Genomic DNA, 22,969 nt, shown 5'->3' with positions numbered 1-22,969 from the left:
GCAAATCGATATATTGCACACTAACACAGCAAAAAATCTGTCAACAATAACAAAATACACATGCATTTTCAGCGAAATGCTCTATTTGCATGACAACAATCCACTCTCACAGCTAACGGATGACCGCCGTCAAATATCAGGATTGCCAACTGTCCGGCGACTGCTGTCATATCTCTTTGTCGCCGAATCTGGCGCTGGGTCTTCGGCGCGGAAACCCAAAGGTGGGAATAAAATTTTGGGGTTTGCGCGCAATATTATGTTGTACACTCGGTTGAGTTTCAGTTTTCTTGGACATGGCTCTAGTGGTAACTTTGAGCACTGTCATGTTTTTGAGTATATCTGAATCAAGTTGGATTCGTGAGAGAGCGTCTGCTCCCACGTTCGTTTTACCTTGTACATATTGGATATCATAATCAAATTCTTCCAGTTCTAATCTCATACGAGTTAGTTTTGAAGTAGGGTTCTTCATCGAAAACAAATAGACTAGAGGTCTATGATCTGTTTTAATTGTGAATTTTGTTCCTATTAGGTAGGGTCGAAAATGTAACACTGCCCAGTGGATGGCTGTCAATTCTTGTTCAATTGTAGATTTATTTGATTCACCTTTAGTAAATGCTTTACTTGCAAATGCAATAGGTAAATCAACGTTGTCATAACGAGAGTGCCTGGTAGGTACTCTCGTCGTCGAACTGCATCCTCCACTGCTATTTCGTCCTTCAAACCCGCCTGCCGATGGTTATCGGCAGTGGTCTCACCTGCAGTTGATATCGATTTGTATTTTTTCTTTGTGCATTTGCACTTTAGCACTAGATCTTCAGTTGATTTCACGGATTTCCTCACTGTTGGCTGTTCACGTTGTTTAAACGAATTTCTCGCTGCGCCGTCTGCCGCATCTTTGCTTTCGCGAATTTACTGTGTGCACGCAGGCACAGGAACAGGGCTAGCACTGATGCAATAAAAACGATGGTGCCGGCGATAATTCTCGCCTCTGTCGTGCTCAGGCTTACTTCAGTCTTGTTGATAATGGTGTCTGAAAACCAGCTCATAATTATGGCACTGAACATTAAAGTTCTTCTCTGAACTGATTCACACTTAGTAACTTTTCTAAAATCGTTACACTTTTCACCGATCTAAAATTGTTAGACACTTTTGGTTTTTGGGTTTTCCTTCGGGTTCACTGTTCACGGTTGCCAAATCGTGGCATGGTGCCGGAGAAGGCTTTGTGACCGAAATGAAAGAACTTACACGAAGAACGTTGCGTTTCAGAATGAATCATGTATTTCTGGTGCTTGAATGTTTTATAACTAGTTTACAAAAAGGGTAGGTATAACTAAAACACAGAGCCAGCGTGATGCGTCGGTCGTCAGGGTTAAACGCTATCAATGTGTCGCGCAGCTGTTGAGTTGCGCTTGCATCAGCATTAAGAAAATGGTCAGGGTTGCGTCGAGGGTGTTTTGCTTTAATGGTCTTTTATGACAACAATAAAAGGAAAGCAGAAAAGAACTGCAACGTTTGGAGGTCGTCGCTCAATTATGCAAATAAAGAGAAAGATGTGGAAAGTTCTGGAATGTGACTATGTGATGTGATAGGGTTTAGTTTTATGCTGTGAGATTGAATATGAATGCTACAGAGATGCGTATTTAGACAGGACTGCTGCGGGTATGAAAAAATGAAAAGGCTCAACACACTTATTGGAGAATGCGCAACTTGTTGATTTATGCCCTGGGGCACAAGTACATGAACACTATCAATGATTTATTTTTGATATAGGCCCTTTGAAAACTTTCATTCTAAACATAGTTTTAATGTTTTTCTTTGGATTTTTTCAAGCTAAACTAGAAGATTTACAGTTATTTTATACATATTTGCAATAAAAACATTTGTTTACATTTTGCTCTTAGGCCCTTTTCAAATGTTGCTCCAGATTTGGCGTCACGTGGAACCATCACCGCTAGGAGGGAGTTCTTTTTTTTTTTTTTTGAAAATCACGAACACTCAGCCCACTGTACCTAAATTTCCCAAGAATCATCCACCCCCCGTCAAAACCAAACTGTGCACCCATGAGCTTCCGTAAAACATCGCACAGAACGCACACGCTAGACCAAACTTACACAGCGATGTGTGTTCTGCGTCATCTGTATTTCGCCCAGATTAAATGATATTTTTATTTTACATTCTCATGCAATGCAACAGTTAATGATTGTTCAGCAATCTTTCGTAGCTCGGATGATAGCTACAAAAGATTGCTAAACAATCATTAACTGTTTTTCCCCCACCGTGGCACCTTATCTTAACGTGCACTGACGAGTGCCCAAAGGCCAAAACAAAACCTCCCGCAACGGCTCCCCATCCCACCCTGCCCAACAGGTTTTCCACACAAACGCACGCGATTTTCCTTTGCGCTTCATTCTCAGCAAGCACTCACGCTCGCACCTCGGCCGTTCGTGAGGAGAAAGAGAGAAGAGCCCCCCAAACAGCAGCCACTCCGTCGAGTCGAGTGCCTCCCCAACGGAAACCGTCTTCGTTGTTCTTAGTTGGAGTTGACTCGACGCGGATTGTGGACGTGTTTGCGCGTTTCTCGCGGTCAGTGCAAACTTGGTCTGGTAGATAGGTTGGTCGGTGGAGCAACCTACGTCACTACCTAGGTAGCTGCTTGTGTTGGAGTGTGTGAAGATTGTCTGGAGGCATTTGGTTCCCACAGCACAGTCAACAGCGAGCCCCATCAGAAGATTAGTGCCTACAGCTGTTGGTCGATACCTGTGTGGTATTGGGGTATTGCATGTGGTGGAATGTCGTGTTCGATTCGGAAGAAGTTTGCCTCTGATTACGCGAATACTATCCCCGTTTAGTGACCCGCGCGAGTTTGGAATCTTTACTTTTTTGTCTCTGCTTGGGAAAAGAAAAGATTATCTTGGTGAAAATTAGATTGTGCTGCTCCATAGCTTGCTGTGTGTACCTAGTGCATGCGATAACAATCGAAGCCTTCCCCTCGCTTGCACCAAGCCGAGAGTGCTGCGCTGAGCTGAGCTGGAACTGGAATAATTGTTATTCTTGGTCTTATTGTTGCTCCCCCCAGAGTGTGCGAAGAAAGGGGAGCCGTTCCTAGTGTGAGTGTGACCTACGAAGAATCCCGTGTGGTAGGCACCTTGCTGTGAAAGGGGCCACCCAGTTGAAAGGTGATTTTTTGTGACCTCTCGTTGTGAGCCCTCAACGTATATTGTGCAAAATAATTGTGGCTTAAATAGTTTGGAAATGTGGCCAAAATCGAACCCCGCCACGGGGCATTAGTGCGTAACCGTGAAGAAAAACCCCAAACAGTGTGCTGTTTGCTGTCGTCGCCGGTTCCCTAGGAGCTGCTCTTCTTTTCGAGGTTACCACCGCAGCGACCCAAAAAGAGCAGAAAAGTTTCACCAATTAGCGGAATTTCGGAAGTGAAGTGCCAAAAGGCCGAGAAAGAGCGCGGACAAGGAACGGAACAACACCGCAAAAACATGTCATCAACGGAGCTTTATGTGAAGGTAAGTGAAAACCTACGTGGAACCTTCTTAAGACCGTATGGGTATATTTCGTCACTATAACAGCGTGGCTGCTAAATAAAGCTCATTTGCGGTTTACGCTGTATAGAAGGCATAGAAAAGAGTAGAAACAAGAATTGCTTTTCATTTGGGAGTGGAGGTCGGGTATGTTTAAATGTTGAAGATATTAACATGCAAATATTTAAAATATCTTTCTAGAATACATAATAATTTTCAAAAATGTTTTATGGACTAAACGGCCTTACTGGAACAATCCTTGATTGAATTCCTGAGGAGATCCCTTAGGGGATTGTTGTAACAATCGTTAAGAGAATTCCTAATGCAATTCCTAAAAGAATTACTAGAAAAAAATCCTAATAAATGTATCCTTAACCCTTTATAAGGCCGATAAAACTAGAAGAGTTGTCAACGCATACTATTATGGAAATGATTATATACATGATTACATGTACAAAACAATTTTTGTTTGAAAGAAACTCTCAAAAATCTAGGTGGCAATATAGTTGCCACTGCCCGTTTACCCCAAAAACGAGCTTTTGAGGTGGCAATATAGTTGCCACTGCCCGTTTAGGCCACCAGCGCTGGTGGCAATATTCTTGCCACTGCCCGTTTAGGGTACTTTTCTTCTTTTGACTTCGACAAAAACCCGGAAAAGAGATTTTAGAGTGGATTGGGGTTTAACCCATAATATAAACGTTGTAGTTCAGCTCATGTCAACCTATAATTTTATTATTTCTTAAAATATTTACCAAATCTATAATTTTACAATAAGTTTGAGCTAATTTTCTTCACGCGGTCAAATTTAGCCATTTTTAAAGCTACAACAGGCTCCCAAATTGTTGTTAAAGCTTTGTTTAGTACCAAAATAATACCAGGCGTTGTTAGTAATCCCAATTTTGCGTTAACCAAAAAGAAAGTTCGAAATAAATTGTTACAAAACAGAAAAAAATACAAACAGTAGGTGGCAATATAGTTGCCAGGCAGTGGTTAAAGGGTTAAAGATTTTTTTGCAAAAAATCTTTTGGATTAAAAAAAAAATCTCAATGCCGAGAGTGTTTGGAAAAATGGAAAAATTCTTGGACAAATTGTTCACGGATTTTTGGAGGAACCTCGTATGAAATTTCTGGAGGAATTTTCGGTAGAGTTTTTGCAGGAATCTTTCGAAAAATTCCTGGAGGAATCTCTTTTTATTCTTGGAGGATTTTATAAAAAATATTCCTGTTGTAATCTTCCAGGACATTTCTGGGGTGTATTTAAAGGATTCCCTGAGAAATATGTCATGGAATCCTTGACGGAATGTTTGATGCAACTTCTCAGGCTATCTCGCAAGGATTTTCAAGAGGAATTTCACTAGAAATTCCTGGAGAAATTTCTCAAAGAATGATTAATAAAATTTGTGAAGAAATTTCTCAAAGGATCCTCAAGGCAAATTTCAAAACAAATACCTACGAAGTATTGCTAAGATTTTGGGTAATTCTTCATCAGGATCCCGTAATTCTTTGAAAACGGATGGATTACACTAATTTACAAATAAACAAATTCGTTATTCGTTCACTAGCTGATGCTCAAAAAAAAATACGGAAAGCAGTTTTCGAGTTAAAGCTTAAAATTCAAAAAATACAACTTACTAAACTTAAAATATTTTAAGAAAATTTTTAAGAAATGCATTTATGTCAATGAGGAAAATGTAATTGAAAAACTATTTCTCAACGTCCATTGGAAATACCTATAAGATGTTTCAGAAAAAAAATCAATTCAATCAGAGCATTGATTATGGAGAACGAGATAGGTATATAAGGTGAACGACTTTGCTTAACCCTTATGTGGCCGACAGGGTACCTGGATACCCAGCACCCATTTAAAATACACGCTGTAGAAAAAAGCAAAAAATTTGTCGGACACATAACGGTTAAATATGAACAAAAATCGATTCCAAATTTGATAGAGACGTCTAGTCAAGTTAGAGTGCAAATAACTAATGGTGTTTTGTTCATAAATAATGCAACGCTTACTAAACTCTTCCCATAAGTGGTAATTCCTAAGATTTTTCTGTCATAAACAGCTTTGAGATTGGTACTAGTTTAGTAAAAAATATATGCTGCTTGAAGCATTGATGATAGGGAATCGCGCTACTTGGGCGGTGGCTTCTATATTCGTCTGTTTTCCACTATAACTCAGTCAATCTTGAACCAATTGACACAATTCTTGGAATGCGGTGATATAGGTATAGTATCTACCCGTGTACAAAATTTCAAGTCAATCGGTTCAAAATTGACCGAGTTACAGTGGAAAACAGACGAAAATAACAGACGAAGAAAACCACCGCCCAAGTAGCGCGATACCATGGTTCAAAAAAATGGCCCTAGATACCTAACACAGCGAAACAAAAATTAACTTTTGGTCTGTCTCAAGAGCAAACTTATGTGTCTCCGACAGATTTTGGGCCGCTGAATCCGAATCCTGGCTCAGATTTGCTCCAGCACGTCACAATTTTGAGTTATACCTCAATTTATAGGGTAAAATAGACGATTTTGAGCTTTTTTAACTGCGAGTTATTAAGCATGGAAATTATTTTTTAAGCAATCAAAAGGAAAATTGGTCAATAAACATCTAAATTAACGACTCATGCTAAATATTTTGTTTTACAAAATCGAATTTGATACTTTCAAGCTATTTATGTTAGGTACGATTTTCCCCATACCCTGCAAAAGTTGCATGCAAGTTAACTTACTAACTTAAAATGCTAAAATCTATCAAATTTGATTTGATAAAACGAAATATTTTTTTGAATGAGTCGTTAATTTAGATGTTAATTGGCCAATTTACCTTTTAATTGCTTAATAGAAATACTTCTATGCTTAATGGCTTGCAGCCTAAAAAGCCCAAAATCGCATTTTGCCCTATAAAATTGTGACGTGCTGGAACAAATCTGAGCGCGGATTCGGATTCAGCGGCCCAAAATCTGTCAGAGACATATAAGTTTGCTCTTGAGACAAAAAAAAAATGTTGCGCTGTGTAATTGTTCTCCTACATAATGGTATCTTCTGTCTATGTGCTTCAATCCTTAAGAGTAGCCGACATATTTCTCCGCCAGGCTTATGGCGCTCCTGTTGTTGCAGTTGATCCGGTACTGACAATTCGACGCCATGCATTTGACGAAATCCTCTCGACCAAACCGCTTCCTGAGTAGGAGATAAGAGCCCCATATATTTGGCTTCGGTAGTAGATACCTACTGCTACCGTGAATTGCCTTTTCGAACTACAAGAAACCACACCGCGCCACCTGCATGAACGCGTAGCTGGAGATTGAACGCTGAGTTTCAACGTTGTTAGCCCAATCTGCATCATTGTAGCCTTGGAAATCCTATTCCGAATCGGCCCGGTACACTAGCTTGTGGTTTTTCGTCCCTTTCAGATATCGAAGAATGCACTTTGCTGACAAGACAACACTTACCGCGTAGCTCTTAACCGGTCGAGAGCATTGTGCAACGAATTGCAAACCACTAACTAGCTCCTTGTATGGAATACTTTTCATCCTTTCCTTTAATTACTTGTTCCACTAGCATTTGATTATGTATTTTAAAACAGTAGGAAGTCATCGAATTCAGCAAATGCTTGAACAGCAGGCAATTGACGATTTTTCTTGTATGTAAATCCCATGGTTTAAGTTCCCTGCAGATACCTTAGAACACACTTTGCTTGCTGCCAGCGCTGCTCACCAGCCGCATCTTGAAAATGGGCCAAATATCCAATAATGTAACACAAATCAGGTCTTGTTCCCATTATGTACATCACTCCTTTGATCAGCTCTCGATAGGGATTCTTGCACACTAAGAATAAATCACAGAATTCTGTGAAATTTCACCGAAATCTCAACAGCAGAATTTTCGGTGAATTGTTCGGTGAAATTTTGGTTCACCGAACGATCTGTAAAGATTGTGAATTTGCACCTGTCAAAAGCACCGAACAGTTCGGTGATTTTTCTACATGTTTTCTGTGAAATCATTGTTTATATTTGTAGGTTTCACAGAACTTTTCGGTGAATTTTCTACAAACTTACGGTGATTTTTCAGTTGAATAATTAGCGGTTCACCGAAGTTTTCTGTGAATTTCCACAGTTTATTTTTGTAGAATTGAAATTTATTATCTAATTTATTTATACGGTTAAAGAAGATATTAATATATTTCCCTAAGAATCCTGTACAAAATCGTCCATGAAATCGCCAACATTTGTACCAAACTACCAACAATAAAATAGACAGCCTTTTATCTGATCTGAGCAACAAAACCATGCAATAATTCATTTAGAAATGTAGCAATTTCTTCATGAATTGCGTTAGAAATGCCTGCAGGAAATTTCATTCGAAGAGTTTAGGATTCAGCACAGTGGATTATGCCGGAACCATTTGAACTTGTTTGGTTTTCACTTTCTTACCATCACGAAATAACAATGGAATCCAATCGATTCAGTTTTGATAACCCGCGCTTGGCAATATGTTTTACAGAAATTCGGTGAAAATCGCAATGCACGGTTGACATTTCCATGTTTACCGAACAGTAATGTAAAAAAATCACAGAATTCGGTGATTTATTCGTCTTCGCCGATTTTTCAGTGAACTTTTGACAGTTGGATTGGACGACTTCGGATTTCACAGTAAATTCGGTTAAAACATATTTCACAGTTTAGTTTCGGTGAATTCTTTCACAGAATTCTGCGATTCATTCTTAGTGTGTAGGATTCAGCACAGTGGATTATGCCGGAACCATTTGAACTTGTTTGGTTTTCACTTTCTTACCATCACGAAATAACAATGGAATCCAATCGATTCAGTTTTGATAACCCGCGCTTGGCAATATGTTTTACAGAAATTCGGTGAAAATCGCAATGCACGGTTGACATTTCCATGTTTACCGAACAGTAATGTAAAAAAATCACAGAATTCGGTGATTTATTCGTCTTCGCCGATTTTTCAGTGAACTTTTGACAGTTGGATTGGACGACTTCGGATTTCACAGTAAATTCGGTTAAAACATATTTCACAGTTTAGTTTCGGTGAATTCTTTCACAGAATTCTGCGATTCATTCTTAGTGTGTACTACGATGTGTTTATCTACGTTGCTACGCTAGATTGTCGGTTGCCATCCAACAAGTAGGCCATGTATTGAACGAATACATCGAATAAGATCGAATAAAGCTAATAGGAAGAACACGCCGCGATATAGGCATACCCCTATGAACGGAGTGCGAATTCCGAAAAAGCTACCGATCGATAGAACTTGTGATGAAAACAGAACAATACATAGGCAGTCGGATGCCTGAAACTTTTGCCAGTCTTGGTAAGGTGGTATGAACTATCAATCAAGCCGATCTATTTAAAAGTACAGGTCGTACGGCAGAAGTTTCACAGATTCGATGTATTCGTTCAATACATGGCCTACTTGCCTAATTTCACCTTCTATAAATTTTCATACTTGTTCGCAACCTAGCGAATACTATCATATCTATCATTTCATTATCCACTTTGATCTCTACTTCCTTATACTCTGAGTAGAAAAAGACCGATATAGCTATAAAATAATTTAAGTTAAATATAGAATACGGTCGATAAATCAGAATTTGTCATCATAGCAAACAGTATAATCATAGACTAATTTCACCATGAATATCAATACACATTTTTTAAGGTAGTCGGTGACATTTACCTTAAATATTCGAAAACTACCGTTTTTCCGTGACTTTCTTGTAGAACTGGTCTAGCCAAACAAGTTTTTCATATGAGCTGTAGGTGGTTGAAATCATAGAATTTGTTATAGAGAAGTGCGAAGAGGATTTTGGTTACGTTTATTTACATCACGCCCAATAACAACCAATTTTTGCGTTAAACAAAATCATATTTTCGCGTGCGTGTTAGTCTGATCTGTCCATAAGATGTCAAGCAAACAAGTGACGTCAAGCTTTGAACTAACAATTTGTGAAGCATTTATATATTGTTAATGTACGTTTAAAATTTCTTTCAATTTGGTTCACTGGTTTCCAAGATATAGCAGCTCAAAAATTAGTTGTCTAAAAATAGTGTTTTACCCGAACGGTTCTAACTTTGCGAAAGATTAATCAATCGAACCCAAATTCGTATCAATGATGCACATATAATAGGTAACCAAACAGTAAAAATTTGAGATTTTTTGATGCGCTCTATGAAAAGTTATAGCATGTTGAATTTTTTGTAGTTAAAAAAAAAGTGTCCTATCCCAAACATTTTGGCCGCCCCCTGTATATCCTTGAATTTGCTCGATTGGGACCGCGTTTGACGGTATCAGTCTTCGCGCATCTCTAAAACAAATTCTTGGGTTGAAATTAAATATGTCGAAATGACATTTTCAGCACTGAATGGCACCTTTAGTACCCGGCTGTCCCCGAAATATCCAGGATTATGTCGGTTTCACTCGTGTTTATTCTTGTTTATTTTTTTCATATTCCATCGTAATTTCTAGAGTGCTTTTATTTTTATTCGTACGAACATTATTCACAAATAGTTTACTATCAAAAATGTGGTAATCTGAAAATTACTACTACTTTATTATTTTTGAACAAAAGTGTGAATCTGTATATTCAAACTAAAATCAATCTGGCTACACTTTCTAATAGTCAGTCAATAGCAAATGTTTTTCGCCCTTCCGTTTCACCATTGCTTCTGCCTTACCAGTATTCTACTCAATGGAATGGAGCAAAAGGAAACAAAACAAAAATCCAAATGGAACACGACCCGAAAGCCAGAAGTATACTGAACGACGTCGACAAGCAAAGGTAAACTGCCGTAAGATATTTACGAGGAAAGGTATTCGATTAGCAATATAGCAGCTCTCGTCCATCGTCCCCCATCATTAACAATGGGCTCCCCGCCAATCCGCTTGCTCCGCAGAGCAGCCAAGTTGTTGAGGGTGAGGGGTCGATTTCGATCGACTGCTGCTGCTGCTGGAAACTCGTCGGCCAGTTGCTTCGATGCATATTTTGTTTGTGAACCCCAGCAACGATGAAAAGAAAGGTCTGCGTTCCGCTGCCAAACCAAGCTGGCTTGGTTCGAACTTTCGATTCGGTCATCGTCATAAAGCCTGTATCCGCAATAATCGGGACACAAATGCAGCAGTAACTCTGCAATAAATACATAAAAAACGCTCAAATTTGGCCCAATAACATATTAAGATGTGTGCATTTTACCTACAAAATTTCATGTGAAACGGTGCAGTACTTTTTGTTGTACCAATGAAAGAGTAGAATGTGTGCCATTGAATTTTGTACAGCCCCTAGTTTTGCTTGTCAGCGCTGTAACTTATGAATTTGGCAAAGGAAATGACTGAAATTTTGAACACAAACCTCTCAATCTACATTTGTTTTATAGGCAAAATTTCAAAAACATCGATGCAGTATCAACAATTTTATAGTCGAAACATGTATTGGGACTGAACGTGATTTTAGCCCCTCAGACAGCAATTAGTCATTACCCCTTATTGTTTCGATTGTACTACTAAAAGTACCTTATCAATAATCATAAAATTTTGCAGACATAATATACACATAATCAACTACCTTCTGTGAAAATTTCATGAAAATTGGCAGAGAAATTAAAAAGTTATGAATAGGCAAACATCGTACATGAAAAACACGAAAATTTTTCACTAACACTCACCCCTATCAACACCAGTAGCTTTCAAACGAATTGATCAAAGTTGATGAAATTTTGCAAGAAAATGTCTCTATAAGTATCATAACTCCTAACGAAATTTCATTATTATCATCACAGAACTTTGAACTGTAGCGTAAAAGAACCATCTACTATGCGAATAAAAATTGGTCGTGATTGTACAAAATGCTTAAAACCACGTCTGTTTGTTTTTCATCCACAGCTAAAAGTAATGTATCGATTTTTATGAAATTTGGCACAAATAATAAACATACACCAAAGAGTTCTCAGTCAATTATTTGGCTAATTTTACCGATTCATTACAGAGCTACAGCCGTACTTATGTGTCCCGATTATTGCGGATACAGGCTTTACTTAGATCAGTTGGCAGTTTGCTTGCAGCAATGTGGTGGTCTTCGATGATGGTATTTGCAACCAGAAGAATATGATATCATTCAGTGCTTGCGATCGACTAGTGTTTGCTGTTCTTTGTGGCTGGAATTGAAACAAAAACTGCAACAGCCGATCAACCGCATTTTGCATTCATCGAGCCTCTACTGTAAATGGTTTATCGCAATATCTTACAATATTATTAAGAAACGCAATTAGAGTGTTTCAAACAAGTGAAAAACTTGAACCTGACAAGTTCGAAGTGAGATATTTTGAACTTGTAGTTGGAGTCTCAACATTGTTTGATATTCTTATAAAAAGTTTATGCCTAACAACTTTGACGAATCCGAAAGTGTGAAAAACAATTATACCCTAAGTTTAGCTTGTCGAAACATAGAAGATCAATGTCCTATAAAATGGTAAATCTTACGATAAATCAGTCATGCATGGCACATGAGTCACATATGTTCACAGTCAACAAACCCGCTATCAGTGCACCAAATCTCATTATTATATACTGCCCCCACTCGCATAACAGTCTCATATGAATAGGAAACCCAGCAAAGATGGGACTGTTATGCGAGTGGGGGCAGTATACGTGTTCAAAATTCAACACTCAACCCAGTCATCGTCGATGCTGAACTTTATCACAAAAACACAACCTGCTGACAAGCGCTCGCAGCTTTACTCTCTCGCTAGTGTTCAAGAGTAAACCGAAAGGAGAAACCACTGATAAGAGCCCACGAGAAATTCTCAAGGCCAATTTGAGTTGTACAAGTGCCCCTTTTCTGATGCCGGTTCACAGCACTCTCGCTTATTTCACCAATCCATATGTTATTGGAACCAGAAAAGGAAAAGGAAAAATCAGATGTGAAAATTGTCCAAATGTGTGGAAGTTTTACACCAATCAACGAAATTGCACGGCAATTAATTTTATGGAGCCTTTTAAAGGCCGTTTCTGTAGACTGACTGGTAGTGATGGGGGTTCGTTTTCATTGCTTCCGATCGGTTGGGGAAAAAAATCACGCCCAATGCTTAATTAGACGTGAAATACGACCATTTTTATGGTATTCAAACATTGATACCTTTTTGGTGGCATCGATTCAAAAATTAGGCGTCGAAAACTGCGAAAAGTGATCAATTTCACCCGAAATCACGATATCCTCCAATGGGATGGCTTACACTTGTATGATCTTGTATGTTTTAGAAGAACTTTTTCGGTAGTTTCGGTCATCGATTTTATTAAGGTTCAGTACACCAACTGTCAAAAATCGAGAGCAAAAGGTAAACAATCGATTATTGCTGAATTCATCTGTTCTAATTTCGTCAAAAATTTACTGAACACGATATTCAAAATTAGGTGTGTACACTTTCTTCTATTTCTGACAACTTTAATGCTGGTAATGCATTTCCGATGCACTGCAAGCATTAATGATGACAAGAAAAATTGTGTAATTTGTCGGTTCTATCATTTTCCAGGTTTCTTTCAATGAATGGCTGTGTACACCGTGTCCAATAAGTTCTCATACAAAATCAAATTCAATTAATTGCACATCTGTAATTAGGATTTTTAAAGTAAATTTATTTATTGAAAGGCCAACTAACACACACCAAATACAGCATATGTTTTGGAACTAACCGTCCTTTATTCATCACTGCTGATCGATTATGTGTCGTAAGTCCATTCCAGCTGGCACGCACGCCATACCATTGGTAGGGACAATGGAAATTCGCGATTTCGCGGTAGCCGCGAAATCCGCGAAATTGAGCAATGATCGCGAAATTTAAGAAATCCCGCGAAATGACGCGAAATGTAAGAAAACTTACAAAATAACATCAAAATTCCACCAATTTTTAATTTTCAAACATGAATTAGCTGATAACTTTTAACACTATGCAGAAATTTACGATTCTAAATCTGGCAAAATAAAAGTTTAATGCATTTTACATCTATTTCTTTTCTGATTTTTCATAAAATTTGTTAAGTTTTCTGTAAATTTATGATTACGCTACACAAAATCCAAGTGGATTATTAATTACACATGCAAAATTCATGTTTTCTTCAACGATACGGTCAAAAACATGGTGCCGCGAAATCACCGCGAAATTCTCAATGTTGGCCCGCGAAATTTGAGAATTTTTGCCGCGAATTTCCATTGTCCCTATGGTATTTCGTCGTATTTTAACGAGTAATGGTTTTAAGTTGAAACAGATTAGGTTCCTGTCCTCCCCATTGCTAGTAGCAACTATGACCAGAAGAGGAAAAATCTGAGATCCTGTATTGGTAGAGAACGAAGCCGTTTTGTTTTGTACAAAATAAACCGTAAATTAAACAAAAATGTCCATTTACCTGTTTTAATGAGATTTGTTGTGTTAAAGAAGCATGGGTGCATCTTATCTGGTTGATTCACACCATTATCACTTCTAAAACATGCTTGTATCCCTATTGTGGTAATTTTTTTCATGAAAACCAGCCCAAGTTGAGTATACTTGCCAATTTCTTACCATATCATCACTAAAACTGTATTGTTTTACCCTTAGTATATCCATTTGGTACATAACTTGAGAAACAAACTCAAAATTTATCCTTATGGACTCTATTTCGCTACCGTAGAATGAAAAGCTTTTCGAACATTTTCCATGCGTGCCGGAGAAAACGGATTTCAGATAACGGAAGTGGCTTATAAAAACAAATAGAAAATAAAGTTATTCTAAACCGTATGCTTTATTTAATCAGTATTATGTGGCCTTTCAATACATGTATTCATTTTGAAAATATAAATCACATATATAAAAAAAATGATATTTTCTAAATTTGTATTTTGTATGAGAACTTATTGGACACGGTGTATGTGTAGACTAGGCTAGACTAGACTAGATATGTCCCAATTACTGTTGCCATACATCGCTTGTTCTTATTGGTTTTATCATAATTCCGGTCAAGCGCAAATATTCTTCTATGGTTTGTGGTTTTAAAGTTCCCTCCAAGTGTACTTGAAACTTCATTTTGTAACGTTTTGCGTTTTTTAGTTAAAATCGAAAAGAAAAATAAATAAATAGACTAAAAGTTATTTAAATTTTTGTTTTGTATTTATGTTAAAGATATTGTTCGCGTTACTATCTCTTCCTTCATCCGTTTGCTCTTTACTCTTCAACTCTTCATCTCCTTTCTTAGCCTTAACTGCTGAATTTGGATCTGGATTTCTCCAAGAATCGCCGCTAAGATCTTTCTTGCCTGAACCTGGCTCATCTCTCTCATTCAACTCTTCTCGAACATGCTGTCCTAACTCTATCAAAACTCTCTCAATTTGCTCGCAAGCTTCCTTCCGAGCATTTGCCTCCTCTTCATTCTCAACTGTTGCAATAGATACCCGAATAAGATAGTGCCTCAATCTAGAGACTAAGGCTCTATCAAACTTTTTATGTAAATTATCGACTAACTGCTCTACAACTCTAGTAATTACCTTTATTTCATCGGAGTACTTTGTTTCACTCATGTAATTAATCTTGTACTTCCTATCTTCTAAAAACAGCCTTCTCAACAACCTTTTCTTGTCTTCAAAATTTTCCCTTCTATCTACTGTCTGTTTTCGTAGACGAAGCTCAAATTCTACCTCCTCCTCTAACAAATGATCGACCGTTGGTCGAATATACGTTCCAGCCATTCTCAAACTGCGAAAACTCGCCAGAAAAACCAAAACTTTAGAAAAAAAAAACCACTAGACTGATTCAATTTTTGCTCTAATACGATGGAAGAACTCAGATACCGATGAACGAATGCTTTATTCAGTAGGAAATACAAAATTAATTACAGGAGTGAAACAAAGTACTCCGATGAAATAAAGGTAATTACTAGAGTTGTAGAGCAATTTCACACAAAAATATTTGAACAGTCTTAAGAGATTTTCGTAGATAATCTCCAAAAACGCCTTCTTGAACAAGAGTTTAAACAAACGTCAAAACTTGGCATTCTCGCATAAAACATACAAGGTTTATAAGGCTCTCTGCTGATTCTAATTTATCTTCATCGAGAACAATATAAACCAGCATAATGTTCCTTAGCACTAGTTACCCTTATTAAACAAAACATTTGGCAATTAACTCGAAACTAATGAGACTTGAAATGCCAAAGAAAATTTTGATCCCATATATTTTCAAAACTAGAGTAGTTAGCGAGCTGGGGTTCGAAATTTAGTCGAAAATGGTAGATAAATGAACTGTTAATGTATTTTTTTCAATTTTTACATAAACGGGTTTGGGAACCGCTGGTACAAGGACATGTTTCCCGAAATCTTGGATTTCTGGAACGTACGGTCCAATCAATTAGTCTCTCGATAAACAATGAATTTCTGAATTGTATGAGCCCAAGTTTGCTAAAATCAGCTGAGAATTGGTGAGTTGATTCAAATTCTTATTATCAAACACGTTTTAAATATATAAAATTGAAATCGAAAAAAATACCCGGGTGCCCTTCAGGACACAGTAGGGTTAAGAACGTCCGCTGAAACCAAGGTCAAATGGATTACGCTGAGACTACATAGTAGTCCCTTTATTTTGTTCGGGTGAACCACTGCGACCATTATTTAGATCTTTTGTGGCATTACCCGTATCCTTAGTATTTAGTGCATGTCGTACTATTCCTTTGTCATTGAGAGGCAATGAAGCATCGATTTCTGTACAGTTCCTGTTTTGTTATCCCAGAGGTGCAAGAAATCCATTGCGATGAAAAGGTCCCGTTATCATAGAGATTTAAATCCCAGTGACAGAGCGCTCCTAATCAAACACAATCTATTTGAATTCTGAGAAAAACAAAGCGGTGATACTTATGTTTATCCATGCATTGGAATTCTAGCCCCATCCATGTCTTGCTTCTTTTTTTTTATCTAGTTCGTTTATTTGGGGCTCAATCGCGTATAACGCTTTACGGAGCCGAGGATCTTTCTTTGTACTTAATAGTATACATTATACAGAGTAATAACTTTTTAATGATATCTGTTAGTAATGGGTCGAAGCCAGGGTACTCGTGGCAGCTCGAGGTTAGAAGGTCACATTTTGAGGGATGGACAGGGTAAGGATTGGGCCAAAGGTTTCACTGCTGCTCATCCGGGGGTGAATCGCATCTTGCTAGCGTATTCGGTGCCTTGTGGTGTTGGTACCAACTTGTTGTGGGACTTGGTCTTCCGGATGGCCAGGAGCAGCTTGGTAACACAAAGAGGACAAAACAGAGAAAAAAAACTGGAGAAGAAAACACAAGCAAATTAAACTTTTATACCAGCAGAGCGAAGAAAGTCGAAAATACATCCCATGTATGTGCATGTCTTGCTTCTAGTTTAGTCCCAGGACAACATAGAAAAACCCGGGACTTTAGGCTAGTTGCAAAACTCTGTCAAATTAGAGAATGTGTTCTGCAATAAGAATGTACGTGAGTCCTTGATTTACCAGAACTTAACAGTCCTTGACAGGTTAGTACGCAAATACACGGTGTTCAATAAGTTCGGATACACACAAAAATGGAATTTATTTCCCATCTGTAATTCAGATTTGCAAAGTGAATGTATTAATTGAAAGCTCACATAATACTGATCAAATACAGTAAATGTTTTGAAATAAACTGTCCTTTATCCTTTTGTAATAATTGCAAATATGTCTCAAGTTCCTTTCGGCCGGCACGCACGTCTTTCTTTGGCATTTCGTCTAGTTTTCTTTGAGTAATGGTGTTAAGATAAATCAAATTAGATTGTTGTCCTCAGCATTAGTGGTAGCAACTATGACCATACGAAATAATATATAAGATTCAGATTAGGTGAAGTACGGAGTCATTTTATCTTGATATTTAAAATTGCTAAAATTGTTTTGTAAAAAAAGCAAGGCTGCGTTATATCTCAGTTTAATCCATAATTATCTCTTCCAAAACTTGATTATATCCCTATTGTGGCAAATTTTAACCAAAATTGGCTTTATATAATGTATTTATGCCTTTTATATAGATGTTGGTGTGATTTTGTTCTTTCGGGGGTCTTAAAGCAACTCGCTCTTTTCCGCAGAGTATCGCTAAAGCTGCAATAGTATTTTTTTTATTACTTCAGTTTCATTTTTTGTTTTGGCTCGTACTTACAACTTAGTGTCCGAATTAATTCAATTTCACACAAACAGAACACTAATCTAGATCAACTAGGTCAAGAATCTACAATCATACAAATTATTAGATTATTTCAATAAAAAAAGGAATTCAAATTATTACATCAAATCTTCTACCGTCTTCGATTTAATCTTGCTTATCATTCTACATGACAATCATAGATGACAGATCTGCAATGACAATTCGCCATCTGTCACTTCATCCTTCACTTCACCCACTATGGGCTCACATCGCTCCGGAGTCGAAGGGTCCGCAACATTCTCCCCCACGTGTCGCCAGAACTTCCGGTTCGGCGTCACTTCCAGTATTAATATCCAACAGAGCCAATTTGGCTACTGGTCGATCTCGCATCACCGATCCATCAGGAGTTCGCACATCAGCACGCCTTGGTACGCCGTCTCGTCCTGGGTATGTCTTCACTATTCGACCCCTAAGCCACCGATTCCTCACCCCCTCATCTGCCATTACCACCAAATCACCCTCCCGGACATGTCGGACATCGTTGAACCATTTAGTTCGCCGTGTTATAGTCGGCTGATATTCCTTCAACCAGCGGCGCCAGAAATTGTCCAGAGTGTGTTGTATTTTGTTCCAGCTTCCCCTCAGTGCCATGCCCTCGTTTACAGGTGTTTTTTCTGGTTGCTTTACCCCATTCGAGCTCAGCATCAGGAAGTGGTTCGGCGTGAGCGACTCGTGATCATCGCTTTCGATAGGCACGAACGTCAAAGGACGCGAGTTTATCATGTGCTCGGCTTCTGCAAGAAACGTTGCTAAGGACTCTTCATCTAGCTTACTTTCAAAAGGCAGCACGCCTAAAGCAACTTTGACCGACCGAACCATTCTTTCCCAGCATCCCCCCATGTGGGGAGCAGCCGGCGGGTTGAACTTCCACTGCGTCTGGTGATCTGTGAAGGTACTGCTGAGTTCAACGTTAATACGATTAATCTCTTCTATCAATTCACGACTAGCACCGATGAAGTTGGTCCCACGGTCCGAGTAGAACTCCACGGGAGCCCCCCTGCGCGCGATGAATCTCCGTATAGCCTTCTTGCACGAGTCCGTTGATAAGCTGCTTGCCATCTCCACGTGAATCGCCCGAGTTACCAAACACGTAAACAGAGCGACCCATCTTTTCACCGCAGAACGCCCAACTTTGACGAAATATGGCCCAAAATAATCGATTCCGGAATAGGTAAAGGGTCGCTTGAACGGTGTCAATCGCGCTTGTGGCAACGGCCCCATTTTAGGTGGTGCAGGAACGGCTTTGTACACCTGACACCACATACACCGCTTCTTCGCTGCTCGCACTTGAACCCTCACATTCGGTACGTGGAACCTCTGACGAACTTCGTTGACCACGGTCTCGTTGTTCGCATGTCGATATTTGCGATGATACCAGTCCAGCAGCAGTGTAGTTATCGCGTGTTCCTTTGCTAGAATGATTGGGTATTTTGCATCGTAGGCTACGTAGTTACTGTGAGCTGTTCCCCGTCTATTCGAAGAACTCCATCTTTATCCATCATCGGTGACAACTTCGCGAGCGGGCTCCTTTTCTCCAGTATTTTCAGGTTCGGCTTAACGGCTTGAGTATTGTATTTCAGGGTGGCCACTTCATCCGGGTAGGCATCAGATTGTACTAACTTCCATAGTGTATGTTCGGCTTTCTGCAGTTCCAGCGTCATGAGTCCTCCTTCAGTTCCAGGTTCCTTTCTGCAACGTTGTTTCAAATTGTCCACGAAACGGTGTACGAACGCAACACATCGCAGTAGTCGCTCCCATTTTGAAAAGTTTTCGAAATCCACCAGCGGTTTCACCAGAAAATGGCTGAAAATGTACGCTGGCCGGAGTTCTTCATCAGTTTCTTTGTCCTCCGATCGATGATCCTTTGGCCATTCTCGCTGGTCGTCGTAAAGGAATAATGGCCCTACCATGATTTTGCTGCCTGGTTTGAACGATGGACCTCTTCCCCATTTCGTGGCTTCATCGGCTACATTGAGTTTCGTTGGGACCCATCGCCATTCATCTACCGTTGACAAGCTCAAAATTTCACTAACACGGAATGCTACAAACTGTCGGTACCGGCGTGGATCCGTCCGGATCCAGGAGAGGACTGTTCCGGCATCACTGTGGAAAAACGTCTGTTGAATCCTCAGGGAATGATTCTCGATTATTGTTTTCTTCAAGCGAGCTCCTATCACCGCTGCCATAAGCTCTAGACGAGGAATCGATAGCGGTTTGAGCGGTGCTACTTTAGTTTTCGACGCCACTAAACAACAACGAACTGTTCCTCTATCGACGATACGAAAATACGCACAAGCAGCAAAAGCCTGCTCACTCGCATCTACGAATATGTGTAGCTGAAGCGAACGATAGCTATTTGGATCGTACTGTGGAAAGTAGCAACGGGGAATCCTAACATCGCCCATTTTCAACAGAACCGCTAACCACAGCTTCCATCGACTGAACACGTCCTGAGGAACTTTCTGATCCCAATCAATTCCCGCTCTCCAGACGTCTTGGATGAGGATCTTCCCATGAATAACAAATGCAGCCACAAGTCCAAGAGGGTCGTAGATGCTCATCACCACTCGTAGCATTTCTCGTTTCGATGGAACAACCTCGCCTTCAATCAGAATCCGAATATCGTGGCGAAAGTTTAACGTGAAAGTGAAAACATCCGCATCCGGTAACCAGGCCATCCCCAGCAAACGTTCAGTTTGACTTTCTCCGATGAAACTTTTCACTGTGGTTGGATTGGTTTCCCCGATTCGCTGCAGTACTGTGTGATCGTTCGATATCCAATTTCGGATGAAGAATCCACCAGCGGCGTGAATCTTTGCCACCTCCAGAGCTAACTCCGTTGCTTCCTGCGCCGTATCAAGGCTGTCGAGGTAGTCATCGACATAATGTTTCTTTTTTATCGCTTCCGCTGCTCTAGGGTGTATTGCCTCATGTTCGTCGGCATTCTTGTTTTTCACGAACTGCGAGTGTGCTGGAGAACATGTTGCGCCGAAGATTGCGACGTCCATTACCATGGTTTCTATCGGCAGGTCCGGTGAGTCTCTCCATTTGTACAGTTGAGCACTGCGATCTTCCTTCTGAATCAATATTTGGTGAAACATTTCCATGATATCTGCGCATATAGCAACCTGTCTTTCGCGGAATCCGAACATCACTCTCATCAACGGCGCGAGTAGATCTGGACCGCTCAATAACTCCGTGTTTAATGAAACACCTTCGACCTTGGCCGCAGCGTCCCAGATAAGTCTCACTTTTCCCGGTTTCTTGGGGTTTAGTACTACTCCCAGCGGTAGGAACCAGGATCGACGACGCTCGAACTCTGCCAACTCTTCAGCGGTTGCTTTATGTGTATAGCCCTTCTCCTGCATTTCTGCTATAAGGCGGCGAACGTTGTTATACAGCTCTGGATCTTTGCTGAGCCGCTTCTCGAGACACAGGAGCCGCCGTTTAGCCATCAGCTCGCTGTCCGGAAATTGAACGTGATCGTTCTTCCAGAGCAAACCCGTTTGAAACCTTCCGCTCTCAGTGCGCCGCGTCGTTGCCTCCAGGATCTTCCGAGCCCGTTGGTCTTCTACCGTTTCCACTTCTGGTACCACAGAAATCCCTAGGCTTTCAAGAGCAAAAAAGTCTTGGACGTAGGAGTGTAATTCTTCGTCAGATGTTCTTGCGTCGATGTGCATTTGACGGTGTGGAAGTTGATCGACTCCCCCACGTATACTTCCATAAACGGCCCAGCCAATACGTGTCTTTGTCGCTATAGGTTCGCCGATCCGTCCTTCACGCAGTTTAAGGGTGGCCAGCAGATGAATGTTGTTCAGTCCTATCATCAGCCCAGGAACAGCTCCTGAAAAACTTCTCACCGGCAACCCTTCGAGATAGGCGAAGCGCTTTTTCATTTCCTGGAAGTCGATTGTTTGTTCGGGCAAGCCTAGGTTTTCGACAACGTACACCTCCGATGCCTTGAACCGCTTCTCGCTGCCTACGGCTGATACTTCTACTGCAACTTGCTGAGCACATAGTTTCTTCTGTATTCCTCCAGTCCAGTGGATGCATAAGGTTTCCGTGTTTCCTTCAAGCCCGAGCGCTTCTGCAGTCGATTGATCTACCATGGTAACGGAAGATCCGTCATCTAGAAAGGCAAACGTGTCAACTTTACCTTTGCTTCCGTAGAGTGTGACAGGTAGCATACGGAACAGCGTCGACGATGTCAGCTTACGATGAACCGTAACAGTGGCATTCTTCGTCTCCTCAATTGGCTTCTTCTCCTCTCTAGACAAGTCAGAATGTAGCAACCGGTGGTGGCGTCTCTGGCAACCGTTCAACCCACAAACTTCTCCACGACACGGCCAGCGACTGTGCGCAGTCAAGCACCGACCGCAAAGCTGCTTTTCCTTCACTTCCTTCCAACGAGCATCAACACACAATTTTTTGAACGTCGAGCAATTCGCCGTCTGATGACCCCCGCCGCCGCAAGACGGACATGTCGATGCTGGTTCTATGTTCTTCACTGCAACGTGTAACTGTTGATATTCACCATCTGGATCGGTTTCCTCTTGGGTCAATGCCGCATGTGCATTAACAAACGCCTTATCCTTGCCCTTGGGTCGATCATCCTTGCTCGTCTTCGGGTGGCTTAGCAATGGCGTGGCCACGCTACTTGTGGCGGTTGCAACCTGCTCCATGTAATTTCCAAAACTGCTAAGATCCACCACGGGCAGATTTTGTTGATAGAGCGCCCAGTTAAACTTTACAGTAGATGGCAGCTTTTCTACGAGTTCCTGCAACAGAATGGGATTGGATAGATGATTCTCCAACCCGACTGCTCTGAGATGACCGCACAAGTTTTGCACCATCAAACCGAATGTTACCCACGTATCCAATCGATCCGCTTTTGGCGCAGGAGTATTGCGCACCTTGGTGAGCATATTGGTAACGATTTGCTCTGGCCGGCCATACAAGGTTTGCAGTGTCCTAATGATCTGTGGAACCGACGATGGGTGTAACAGAAGGCTGCTAACTGCATCTTTGGCTGTGCCTTTGAGACACCGCTGAAGCCGCAGTAGATTTTCGGCAGGGGCGACTCGTCAAGATGTCCAACATGTGCATTGCACATGTGGAGCCACATTAAAAATGCGTCCAAAATAAAACTCTGTAACCGTTCATTATGAAAATCGCACGACGATTTTTCATACGCCTACGAGAAA

General features: G+C 40.3%; 1 protein-coding gene across 3 annotated transcripts in view; it reads left to right on the top strand.

Annotated features, from left to right (window-relative positions):
- The first annotated feature begins 2,528 nt into the window (after positions 1-2,528).
- Positions 2,529-22,969, top strand: part of LOC109418067 (unconventional myosin-Va) — a 70,266-nt gene continuing 49,825 nt past the window's right edge. For 2 of the 3 annotated variants that reach the window (XM_019692237.3, XM_029870817.2), the window contains exon 1: positions 2,529-3,518. In XM_019692237.3, coding sequence (XP_019547782.2) covers positions 3,492-3,518 — 27 coding nt within the window. In that variant the 5' untranslated portion in view covers positions 2,529-3,491. The remainder of the gene's footprint in view (positions 3,519-22,969) is intronic. The other variant, XM_019692238.3, reaches the window with a different exon arrangement.

This window comes from Aedes albopictus, chromosome 2, assembly GCF_035046485.1.
Source record: "Aedes albopictus strain Foshan chromosome 2, AalbF5, whole genome shotgun sequence".
NCBI lineage: Eukaryota > Metazoa > Arthropoda > Insecta > Diptera > Culicidae > Aedes > Aedes albopictus.
Note: the sequence above shows the minus strand (reverse complement) of the source record. Positions and strands in the feature narration are given on the sequence as shown.